The sequence below is a fragment of the Anser cygnoides genome, chromosome 5, assembly GCF_040182565.1.
Source record: "Anser cygnoides isolate HZ-2024a breed goose chromosome 5, Taihu_goose_T2T_genome, whole genome shotgun sequence".
Taxonomy (NCBI): domain Eukaryota; kingdom Metazoa; phylum Chordata; class Aves; order Anseriformes; family Anatidae; genus Anser; species Anser cygnoides.
In genome coordinates, this window is record NC_089877.1 from 28040675 (window position 1) to 28053806 (window position 13132).

General features: G+C 33.8%; 1 protein-coding gene across 1 annotated transcript in view; it reads left to right on the forward strand.

The window, feature by feature from the left end:
* Positions 1–13132, forward strand: part of EIF2AK4 (eukaryotic translation initiation factor 2 alpha kinase 4) — a 38692-nt gene that overhangs the window by 13549 nt on the left and 12011 nt on the right. Inside the window, 17 exon segments of the mRNA XM_048080654.2 lie at positions 31–268; positions 271–442; positions 1187–1253; positions 2376–2459; positions 2941–3063; positions 3545–3649; positions 3953–4010; positions 4716–4795; positions 5469–5570; positions 6012–6062; positions 7153–7389; positions 7931–8006; positions 9677–9798; positions 10944–10993; positions 11088–11256; positions 11826–11942; positions 12675–12740. Coding sequence (XP_047936611.2) covers positions 31–268; positions 271–442; positions 1187–1253; positions 2376–2459; positions 2941–3063; positions 3545–3649; positions 3953–4010; positions 4716–4795; positions 5469–5570; positions 6012–6062; positions 7153–7389; positions 7931–8006; positions 9677–9798; positions 10944–10993; positions 11088–11256; positions 11826–11942; positions 12675–12740 — 1917 coding nt within the window.

A 13132-nucleotide genomic window follows, 5' to 3' on the forward strand; every position in this document is an offset into this window, starting at 1 on the left:
TTTGACTTCAGATTTGTTCGAATTTTGCAGGTGCGAAATAAGCTTGATGGTTGCTATTATGCTGTTAAACGTATCCGCATAAACACTGCCAGCAAGCAGTTTCGGAGGATTAAGGGGGAAGTAACGTTACTTTCCCGCTTGAACCATGAAAATATTGTGAGGTATTACAATGCTTGGATAGAAAAACATGAAAGTCCTGCTCCCATTGCTCCATCATCTGAAACAGCTGAAGAGAAGAGAGTGCCCACCAAAGCAGATCTCATCCTTACACTGAGGAGTCAAGTGATGTGGAAGCCAATGCTCCTCCCCCAGTTCTGACAAGTTCAGTTGAGTGGAGTACTTCATGTGAAAGATCCTCCAGCAACAAGTTCAGCGGAGCTGATCAGGAGTCCAGTGATGATGACGATGACGATGGCGATGGGGTGTTCTCACATTCGTTTTTGTAAGATGTCTTCATTATTGGCTCTGTAGGGAACACTAGCATGGCTGAGTATTCCAGGCTTGTGTCTTTTAGCATTCTCATTTGTGTCAGTGGCAATTCACTGCATTTTCGTTCTGTCCTCTGGTAATAAATTACTGTATTTGCCAGCAGTTGGATAGCCATGGAGAGGAAAATTTGTAGTTAAAAACTGTCAGTATAAGAGGAAGACGCTGGCTTAGCTTTTAGAAGTTTCTTAGCATCTGTTTCAGAATGCATGGCTGTTTACTTTTATGTTAGACTGTCTTCCAACCTTAAGACATATGTTTTTAATAAACAACATCAGAGAGATTAAAAATCCTGAAAAATACCTTACTCATTCTTTCTTCTTTTGATTTTATTAACATATTCAATACCTATCGCTGTGTGGGGGTGGTTCTTTCACTTGTGTTTTTGTTGTTGTTGTTTAAGCATTGGATCGTAAATGAACTTACCTCAGTTTTTCTTACTGAAGGCAGAAATGAAATTTTACTGATGTAAATATATGCCTCCATTTTAAGAGACTGAGCTGTTGAAGGAAGTTTAGCTTTGCAAGCAGGATACTTTTGTTTCCATCTGTTTGTTTAAGGCATATAGGTCCTTCAAGAGAAACTTAAAAGAAGGAAATTATTTTTTTTCAGCAAATATACGCTTCAGGTTTCATAATAAATATTTTGGTAATGTTTACTTTAGGAATACCAAAACTTTTTTTTTTTTTTTTTAAAATAGGCCAACCACAGACTCCGAAAGTGAAATAATTTTTGATAACGAGGATGAAAATAGTAAAGGTCATCCAGTAAGTATAAAGATAAAGCTAGTGAAAATGCTAAGATCATAAAATATTCTTTGTCAAGCAAACAGGTTGGTTGGTAGGTTTTGTTTCATGTTCTGTGTAAACACAGGCTCATACAGGGTTATGTTCATGACAGCAAATGTGCCATCAGGAGCTACATAAAAATATACCTGATGCAACTAATCTGGATTCTGTTTCTCACAGTGTCGTTGAGCTAAATGTGAGTCACATTTCGTAGTCATGAGCCTAGTTAGTGCAAATTTAAGACATGTATGTGCATGATTTATCAATTCACCATCTGGATTGCCTTACATCATACGAAAGTTGAAATTCTGTTCTCTTTTTAGGGGATGTAAAGCAGTGTATTTGCTCATACTAGCCATTTTCTCAAAGTGGTGACGTGTTTGTAGCAGTCAAAGAGAGATGAGAGGTCAGCATAATGTATGTGAGGTTTTAGTTGTTCTTAAGATTTTGAATCACAACACTTTTAGTGAAAAGTCAGAGCACTATACCACTAGAAAGCTAATACGTAGAACTTTCTACAGCATGTAGAATCTGTCATTGCCAATCCTGATGATTTGTAAAATGCTACCATGGATGCTTATCTCCTTCTTCTTTCTGTTGAAATGTACATTGGCATGACAAAGCTTTCAACCTATATTTAATAAGATGACAGTACACTTACTATCATGGAAGGATAGAGAGGATTTATATAATATATCAAAGTTATTGTGGTTTTTTTCTTTATTCATTTTACTAGATACGCTTTGTATATTGCAGTTTCAAAGGTGGTGTTTTTTGTTTGTTTTAAACATCACACATTTTGAAATTTAGATTTTATCCAGACCTTCTGGAAGACTTTTTTTCCAGTGTCTAATTATGACAAAAATGTTATTCGTTCTCACTTTTGAAAGTGAGAGTTGGGTCATACCTGTTTTTCTAGTGCATTTAGAAGCAGCAGTGTTATAAAAATGTCAATATATTATTTTGCTAATGTTAAAACCCAGTCATAGAAGATGAGTTTTCATGAATGTGTTCTACCCACTAAAGAATAGTAGTATGCATAAAAAAAACTCTGGACAGCTTCCTGTAGCTATTTCTTCCGTTATTTTTACTGTGACACAGGATGAAGAAGGCAACGAAAAGAGTAGCCACGAAGAAGAAGACAGGATACCAGTCATTCAGACAGTGCATTACCTGTACATTCAGGTTAGTCTGCCTGTGGCCCTGGTCTGGAAGGGGGGCACAACTAGATGGAATTAAATTTTTATATGATTGTTTGCACATGCTGTGCATACGCATAATATAATCAGTTAAGAATCCAAGTAAAATAAAGGCAAAGATACTTGGAAGTTTGGTTTTAAACATGGATTATGCCTAGACTGCTTTCATCTTGTTTATAACATTTATGTTTGAGAATGGACTACTAAACAAGCTAGTACCATTGTCCCTGAAAATGGGATAGGACCCATAAGTGAGTTCATATTTTCTAGCTAAAATACATCTCTCCAGAAAATTCCAAACAGCTGAATATTTTGGTAATACCTGCTTCTGAAACGTGTTTTACAGAACCAGGCATTAACATGCTCACGTACGCAAGTTTATGATTTGTTTTTTGTGTTTTTTTTTTTTTTCTTTTTAACAAAACTGCTCTTTTCTCCCTCTCTCCCCTACATATGCACAACTGAAGATGGAGTATTGTGAAAAGAGCACATTAAGGGATACCATTGACCAAGGATTATATGAAGACACCAGTCGGCTTTGGAGGCTTTTCCGAGAAATTTTAGATGGGTTAGCTTACATCCATGAAAAGGTTAGTAAGTATGACAGTTATGACCTGTCCATAATATATATGTTATGATACATTCAACTCTACTCTATTCAATTTTGAGCATTTGATTCTGTATAATTGTGTTTATTAGCAAGTTTTGTTTCTTATTCTTCCTATTATTATTCAGTTCTAGGGCTTTAGAATGTATTATCATAAATTTGAATTTTGTAATGATTCACTTCAAATCTTTCCTTTTGTCATAAAAAAAAAAAACCCTACCTTTAAAAGCATTGCATTAGGTATCTATTAGCACTAAAGATTGTTTCTATCTTCTGGCCTAGTGACTACAGTCTTACTTCAATATTAATCATCAGTGACTTAATGCACTAAATTTTCCACTCTATATAGAATAATTAAATTATGTAATACTGTTTTTCAGTCTACTATAAAGACTTACATTTTGCATTGTGTTTCTTGTTTCATATGCTGTTGGTCTTTTTTTGTTGTTCTCCTGCTATAACAGGGAATGATCCACAGAGACTTGAAACCTGTGAACATTTTTTTAGATTCCGATGATCATGTGAAAATTGGTGATTTTGGTTTAGCTACAGATCATCCAGCAAATACAGTGAGTACAGCTGAAAGTGAATGAAGCAACTTTCATTTTGTGTTGTAATATCACATGATTATTACATGATTCCATGTAATATTACATTAATATATTACATATTACATGTAATGTTACATGAATATACATTGAATATACATGAAAATAGAAAATAATGCTCATCAGACTTTATTGTGAATGCCATAAATATTTTTATTTCTAAGAGTCTAGAATTAAATTGTGTACTGCAAACCAAAGCAGCAAGAAAAGCCAACAGAAGCATTTCAAGTGCCATGTACAATATATCTGTTTTCCTGATTTCAGGCAATCTCTAAACAAGAAGAAAATCACTCGGATAGTTTTGCTAAGTCTGACCCATCAGGTTAGTGTACATAATAGCTTGCTTCAAATGATTTTAAGCAAAGTTCTGTTTTCTGCAATATTGTGTACACTGTTAGAACTTACAGTCATTGTTTGAAAATGACTTTGTGTGTGTGTGTTTTGTTTGTTTGTTTTGGAAAAAAAATCCGACTTCTGGGTGGATATGTTACATATAATCCTAGCAGTTTTGCCAATTATCTGATTGAACTTGTTTCCACTGTTAGCCTTCTGCCACAGACTGGTGCTTTCATTATGGTGGGGTATGTAGAGATCCTGTATATCTGTTCTATCTGTACTTATGTTCTCTTAACTGTGTAGGACAATTTCAAGACTTGAGGGAGTTTTGTTTGGTTTTGTTGCTGTTGGTTTTGTTACGTATTAGGCTGAATTTTTTGTTTTGAGAAAATGTTAGTATATGTGTATCTTAAGATGAGTGAGTGTATTGTGAGATTTAGTTGTATCATGTGCTGACCTATTACAGTTCTGTAAAGCAGTAGGTAGGATGTAGATAGTATAGACAGACACGTATACTTGACATATGGAGGTAAGAACTGTTTTGCAAACTGTTCTTGACTGGTTATCTATTGTGAAGGACTGCATTCCACCCTGAAAGAAACAGACAAAAGATGAGTGAAATTTCCTGACTTTGATGCTGCGTTTCTTTCCTGCTGTCTTGAAACTAATGCTTTTATCTTTTGATGTGTAGGTAGTTTGACAGGAATGGTTGGTACTGCACTGTATGTCAGTCCAGAGGTCCAAGGAAACACTAAGTCTACATATAATCAGGTATGATTAAGTAGACTTAATAAAAAGGCAGCATGGAATCTGAGGTACTAGGTACAATGCACATCACTCATGCTCAACAAAGGTGAATTTGAGATGGAAAAGGATGTGGTGGGACTTCTGAGATAATCAAGGGAATGAGAAATACTCTTGTGGGACCAAGGTGGAAGGATATAGGCAAGGCAAGACAGTTATTTGGGCTGTGCTGTAACTGTGTTTACATGCAAACTACCGGAAGTTGAAAGGTGGATCTTTATAAGCAAATGGGTTAGAAATCTTACAATCTTTAGCTAAAGTAAAATGTCATCATCTGAAGTATATATTGCTCTCCTGGATTCCTAGATTGTGATTTTGGGGGGTGGTAGTACTTTTTTTTTTCTTTACGGAGGATTCTGTTTATATACAAAAATTAGCTGAATTTCAAAACAAGAATGATTTCAAAGTGAAACAGAGCCCTTTATGTCATTGCAGTGCTGCGAAGATAAAAGATACTGAAGTCTACCAAATCTTAATCGATTGCATCATTTAACAAAAATTAAACAACAACAAAAGCCAACCCACACCTCTCTTATGCTCTCTAATGTGAAATTTAAACAAAATATTATTTTTCTCTGCTGTCATCTTTGGCAGAAAATTCACAGGTACTGCATTTAGATTTCCATTTTGTCTTCCACAGAAAGTGGACCTATTCAGTCTGGGTATAATATTCTTTGAAATGTCTTACCACCCCATGAGTACTGCATCAGAAAGGATCTTTGTTCTTAGTCAGCTAAGACTGGTAAGTGTACAGGTATAAAAGATTGAATTCTGTGCATCAGGTAGTTTAAGAGAAGGAAAAGGATGCAAAACATAGCAAAAATGTTTCCATGAGGAGTGCTTTTTTTTTTTTTTTAAAGAAAAAAAAAAGTTAAAATATGTAATACAAAGGAAAGGATAAAGTTGGAGCTGTTAGTGACATTCTCTTAATGTAATGTAGATTTCTTCGTTATTAACATCAGTCAGTATTCAGTATTTCAGGCATTTCAGTAACATTCTTCTTTCTGTTAGCTCTTCAATCTAAATATGCCATGTATTTGTTTGTTTGTTTGTTTTTCCCTCATTGGCAATAAAAATGCTTGGTCTTTCTGATTAAAAATATTTCCATATTTTAAAAATAAGACCAGCTTGCATAAGCTGGACTGACTGTTCAAATTAAAATGTGTTTTTTTTTTTTTTATAGCCCAATATTGTATTTCCTCAAGACTTTGATGAAGTCAAGCATGCAAAGCAGGTAATTTTGAAGGCATTTTAACTAGTAGGTATTTCCTGTCAAGATGAATTAATTATTATTTTTCCCACTTAAGTCTAAATTAGTAATTTCTGCCAAGCTGTTATTACCTGTTATTAGAACAAAGTGAGGAGAAAAAAAAAAAAAGGAAAAAAAAAAGAATTTGTAAAGTCGACGTGGAAATATGCTTATCCACAAAATTCCCTGAGTGCAGTCATAAAGAAATGCATAGTTCACCCATATATATGTATCTTTTAAGGTGTCATGGACAATTTTTACTTTTTAGGCATAAAAAAATTGCAGCTATGTTTTTTTAACCCTTAATTTAAACTTTACAAAGAGATCCATGCCACAGAACAGGAAGAGATATACAGCTTAAATTGACACTCTTAATTTGAAAATTGCTACTAAGAGCTTTTTGGGAAACTTCGAATGACAAGAACTCAGTGGATTTGAATAGAGTTTCTCTTTATTTTTTCTTTTTGTCTCATTGTATTTAGTTCATGCCTCCATGGCAGAGGAATGAAGTGATAAGTTGCAGTGTAATTTTCTCTGAACCATCTAAGAAAAATTCTTCCTTGTGCAAGGACTCTTTCATTAACCATTAGAATTAACTTTTTGTCTGTTTTGCTAGTGGAACAGCAATCTGTCTGTCACTAGTACCATAAAAATATTTCCATTTTGTACAGTTTACCAAAATATGCTGGGAAGATTCTCTTTTTTTTTTAGTGTCTGTAACTCTCAAACCTATGCATGTGACTGTGTTTTTTCTTAACTTTGTTAGTAAAATGCCAGAGCTTGCATAACATAGAACGACAAAAGGCACTACATATTTTTGTCACCCCTAGAGATCTAAATGGACTAACAAATTTCTAATAACTTTAATAGTTTTTTTATTTGGATAATACCATAATAAAAGATACTTAGAGTAAGCAAAGAATTACCCAGCTTAAAGATTCAGGCCCTGCTTTTTTTTTTTTTTTCCCTGTATAGTCTGATGCATGTATAGTTCCATATATGTGATGTGTCTAAGAAGGTTTTTGTAAATACTGCTAGCATAAAAGAAACTATAAAATTTTGATTTAATTTCTAGAGATCAGTTATTACATGGCTCTTGAACCATGATCCTGCAGCACGACCAACAGCTGTGGAGCTGTTAAAAAGTGAACATCTACCACCACCACAAATGGAAGAGTCTGAGCTTCATGAAGTACTCCACCATACCTTAGCAAATGTGGATGGAAAGGCATACCGCACTATGATGAGTCAAATATTTTCACAGCGTATATCTCCAGCTATAGACTATACCTATGACAGTGATATGCTGAAGGTTTGTAGGTGTTAAGGGGATGTTTTTGAGTTTTCTCATGTATTGGATTTAAAAAAAAAAAAGGTGAAGTTTATATGGTTAAACCCAAAGCATGTTTGAGGTAATTGCAATCTCTTAAGATTAACTTTCACATTAGTTCCCATTTAAAGCTACAAATCTGTACTGTGGGGGCTGAATACCCACTTCCCATTTAACCTTAACATTCATTCTTCAGTGAAGAAAACAAGCTTTATTCTTAATTTCTGTCAATCTAATGCATCTGATTGCCAATGTAAATTTTAGGCTTTGACTATTTTCTTCCCCTAATGGTGCCAAAGTAACCCTTCTCTGTCTGTAAGCTCATAAATCTTTCTAAATCAAAATACAAGATAACGCAGTAAAATAATGCTTTGTATAACTGTAGTTATTTTTTATTGTGTAAACTGTAAACTTTACAATTGATTATAGTGAGAGAAGACAGCAGAATACTTATTACCTATGTTACATAGAGTGTTCATCGCATATAAATTATATATGTACTTTTTATTTGTGATGGTTTCAGGGTAGTTTTTCTATTTGGGCAGCCAAGATACAGCAGCATGTATGTGAGATTGTCAGCCGGATATTTAAAAGACACGGTGGGTGTGTTTACAAAAGTCGTTCATTTCCTTTTTCATGACTGAATGGATTCAAGGGAATGGAATGGTTTTATTGCTATCACATGAGCCACAAAGTATGTTCAGGAGTTGCATATCATTTGTAAATTTTGTATAGTTTTTGCTGTTATTTTGGCATCCCAGTAGCTGTTAACTTCAAATCTGGGTGATTTAAATTTTCCATAGAAAGAACAGTCAAAATCTTAATTATGTCTTTGAATGTGTCTCATTGTTCTGATGAGTCTGTGGGAGCTTTCAGATGTACAGAGTGCTATGTAAAATGTAGATATGAGTATGGGGATAGCTCTGCAGTGAGAGACCAAGCATCCACGTGCATAGTAACCTCCCTGCAAACAAAGCCAGAATGCAAATGCCTTAAGAAAGAATTTAAAAACAGAGCAAGTGTATAGTAGTGCCTTCAGCTATACTGCCCTTAGATTTGCAGTTCAGGAACTAAATGAGCTGGAGCTGGTGTCATGATGTTTAGCAGTCTTCAGTGGTTTTTCTTTCCATGACTTTATCCAGACACTAGTAATAGTATTTAATTAATTTTTTTCCTTTAAAAAAAAAAATGTTATGTACACACTGTCCCATTCAAAATGTTTTAATTCATATTGTTTTATAGGAGTTGTGTTTTCTATAAAAGTGGATAATCTTTAAAATAGAAACTGGAAGATTTCATAGTAGATACACTAGTAGTAGATAATCTGATTAAGCATGATAAGGATTTGGCAATACAAAATAAGAGAAACAGAAACCTGGAGTGAAATAAAAAATTACCTTTTTTCCCCTCCATTTAAAGCTTGCCAAACTTCGGAAAGCACTTGTCAGCAGTTTGGAGATTTTTTTTTTTTCAGTCTTTTAGAAAAAGACTTTTTTGGGGGGGGAAGTATGTTTTCCATTAGTTTTTATCTCTATCTGCAATGATTAGAAGTATTTCCTTATATTTGGGGCTCTTTCTGGTTGGTTGGTTTGGTTTAATGCTTGTGTTGAAATCTAGTTGAAGATTTTGGTAAAGCGTCAATAATAAAGTAGCTGTCTGAGAGTCAGTAAAGAATTTAAAACAAGAAGGTATTTTTTCAATGATTAGTGATTCTATTGTTTATAGTGGAGTTTCCTTTGAGGATTAGATTCGTACAGATAGATGGTTGCAAAATATAATAATAATTTAAAAAAAAGGTATTTAATGAGGATTTTAAAGTGAACCACAAACATTCGAGGCAATTTTTGGAGAAATGGGATACATTTTTGAACAATATTTGTTCCCTACAGAAGTGCCTCTAGACCAAAACAGTACTACCACTATCTGTAGAGTTTTTAATTTGTTCCATGTGCATGTTTTTCTGAAAAGCGGTGTTTAAAGAGGGAGGGCAAGGTGAGGATTCTGTAGGGGCTGTGGAATTGGCACTTCTCTGTTTATTTGAGGGCTGCCTGTTGATTCCAAGAACGGTGGAAGACAGAATATCAGAGTTTGTTTGATGGGTTTCTTTCATAGACTTTCCTCTTCCACCATTTAAGGATGTTTAAAATAATGCAGTTTTTTAAAAGCATTGGTTGAGATTAAGCAACCTTGCAGGGTATGATATAAACTTGTAAAAAGCAGATGTTAATTTTGAAATGGGAGATAACAGTATTTTACTATTTTTGTGTAGGAGCCATCAAGCTGCATACTCCTCTGCTCATGCCTAGAAATAAAAAACTGTACGAACATAACGAAGCTTCATATTTCATGGATCACAGTGGGATGCTTGTTATGCTTCCTTATGACCTCAGAGTAAGTAGTATCTTCTCTGCAGGCAAAGCTGGGTTTGAAGAGTGCTGTGGTGTTTGTCAATACCTTTGATTTACTGGTCATGAATTTGGTTTATGTGTATACTTCCTCTGACTGCTGAAGCAGTCTGTCTTTCAGTGTCTGTTGTGTTTTTCTTAGTGCTCAGAAAACCAATCCTCCTGGTTTTCACAGCTGGAACTGTTAAAAGAAATAGGCTTTTTTTTTTCTTTTCTTCTTCCTTCCGTTTTTTTTTTTTTTTTTTTAACCATGGGTGAAAATATTGCCATATTATAAATGTGGTAGATGTCACTGCTGCTTTTATTTTTTTTCTTGCACATATATGAGACAAAGGACTTTTCCCATGACCTGTGAAAATATTCTTATCCCTTATTTATATGTCTTTCTAGAGAATGTATGTAACATTCTGCCAAGTTTTATGTTCCTCTTGAGCATATGTTGTAAAGGGTCATTCTCCTCTGGAGAGGAATTGTATGTGCAGTTGAAATTTTAGTGTCTGTGATTCAGTACTACCCAATTAAATGCAATGTTGGTGTAGTTAATTGCTTTGCACTTAATTAAAGCCTAAATGCTTTAAGTTTTATTACTGACAGTTAAAGAACCTGACCTTTTATATTCCGTATTATTAACTTAAGGTCAATGTGACTCACCCTTCCTTTGCGTTTATAACGTCAAGCTATATATACAGTGTGATTCACAGCTAAAGACTTGTGTGGGATCTACAATATTGATCTTTCTGTTGGCCTTGCTTGTTTTGGAAAATGTGTTGGCCAAAGTTTTGTTAAACAAATACTCCTTTATATCTTTATCTAAATGACAAAATACCTGCTAGTACGTTTCAATAGGCTCATAGTTTATGATGATGCATTTTGCATTCATTAGGGTACTTAAGAAAGGTCCTTGTTTCCTTCTCCAAGCTATTAGGGAACTTTTTTTTTTTTTTTTGGTTTGCCTTTTTTTAAGGCTTGTCACAAAGAGGATTGATCTTATTTGGCTTTGGCAAATATTTAAGACATTATCACACATGAGAATAGAAGTGTTGACTACGTGGTAGTAATTAATCTCCAGTTTAAGAACAGAGCCAGACTGAAGGTTTTGTTTCCACAATTTTTATGTATTCTGTTTTTCAGATTCCTTTTGCAAGATTTGTAGCTAGAAACAACATATCAAACTTGAAAAGGTAAGGGACTTAAAGACAGTTTGCACAGATGTACTGCTTTTGACATGACAGTGAACACTGAAGATGCTGATTTGTTCTTCAATGTTTCTTTTAGATACTGTATAGAGCGAGTTTTCAGACCTCGGAAGTTAGACCGCTGTCATCCCAAAGAACTTCTAGAATGTGCATTTGACATTATTACATCTACTGGAAATAGTTTTTTGCCTATAGCAGAAACAATTTATGCCATTTCAGAAATCATTCAAGAGTTTCCAGTACTACAGGTAGATTTTCTAATAATACTTTTTGATTTTTTTTAAATATTTTTTGCTCTTTTTCCATCCTAAAATTTTAATTAAGTAAATATTCAATCTATTGTGTTCAAAAAGGATAGGTCCTCTAATGAGTATAGAACTTTGTGATCACAAATTTTGTCAATAGTCAGGTATAGAGCATTGTCATTTAAATAAAAATGTGTTTTGTAGGTAAACTTAAAATGAAGCAAAGGTTTGTATGTATCATAAATACTAATTGAATCCTTACAATGCCATTGAAATAATGCCTGTCTTCTGTCAGGCAAGTGACTACTGTAGAATGGGAAAGACCTTGCCATTCTTTATTTATAAATGGAAGGTAAGGTGATGGAAGAAATCTGGAGTTACTTTTGAACAATGGGAGAAGTTATTAAAGGTTTAAGAAACATCTTTGTTGGCATGCATTTAGGGGTGTTTGTGGTGGATTTGTTGTGGTTTTTTTTTTTAAGCAAATTAGAGTGCTAATAAAACGTTTTTGTTTGATTGTTTCTTCCTTTCTTTCTCTCTCTCTCTCTTTTTCTTTTTTTCCGCTTTGTTAGGAAAGAAATTACAGTATTTACTTGAACCATACTTCCTTACTGAAAGCTATACTTTTGCATTGTGGGATACCAGAGGATAAACTCAATCAAGTTTACATCATTCTATATGATGCTGTGGTAAGATATTGGATATTAAACTAATCTTTGTAGTCATCACTTAGGGTATCTTATTTTGTGGAGCAATTTCTAAAAATGAGGAACAGAGCATTGCCAGCATAAAATGGAACATCTTTTTGATACTTAAAATGGCTCACTATCTTTGGACTGTAAAATTAGATTAATAACTTTTCTGTTACTTCTGGATTGGAGTGTTTTAAGATAAATTTAAAATTTATATTTATGAGAGAATTATTCACCTGTATAGTTAAGAACTGGTAGGCCATTCAGTAAAAACTTCAAAATGTATATTAGTAACATTTTGGTCTTTTCCACCATGCAGAGAAAATAGGTTAAATTCATTCGAATAATTAAGTTAGAGTTTAAATCCCCACAAAATGTATATTTCTTAATTCTTTTCTTTTATTCTTTAATTTTTCAATTTTATTCTTTTGGGTTTTATATTAATTTGCATAAACATTCTTGTATTCACTTATGCAGAAGTGCTTTTCAACAAAAGTTGGTAGCTTTTACTTCTGTATGTTTCTTGAACCAAGCTCAATATGACCTTGCTAAGAGATAAGTGGAAAGTGTGTTATTTATCATTTTCACTCTTTTACAGTATGATTGAAGTTTGTAAATACAACCTTAAATTAAAAGAACTGGAAAGTTGTGTTTTAATTCTTCTCAGCACTAATAATGTTTGTTGTAACCCAGTTGTTTTGAATATGTTTGCATCTGTTTCTCCTGCAGACTGAAAAGCTAACTAAAAGAGAAGTAGAAGCCAAATTCTGTAACCTCTCTCTCTCATCAAATAGTGTAAGTAATTTTAATTCAATGTTAAATTCCTTGAAACTTGCCATAAGCCAGAATATTATATTGACTTTGAAATTTACTCAAGTAGAGTGAGAGGAATCAGCTGTTATATCTACTGTCCAAAATAGATTAGTCTCTGGAAGTACTCTGATTTTTTTTCTCAGTTCTCTCTTGAAGACAATATTGCTACTTTCCATGCATCTGTCTTCTCTTAAATGTGTTTTGTATTATGAAAAGAGTGAAAGGGTAACTGGAACACTGTACAGAGTGGTATTTAGTAAAAGAAATTGAAAGAAACTTTTAAAAAAACTGTCTGCAATTGTTGGCAGATCTGCCTCAAGAGAGTTAAGGTTGACTTCTGGATGCTCTGATAGGTTGCTAGGAGAAACGAGGGG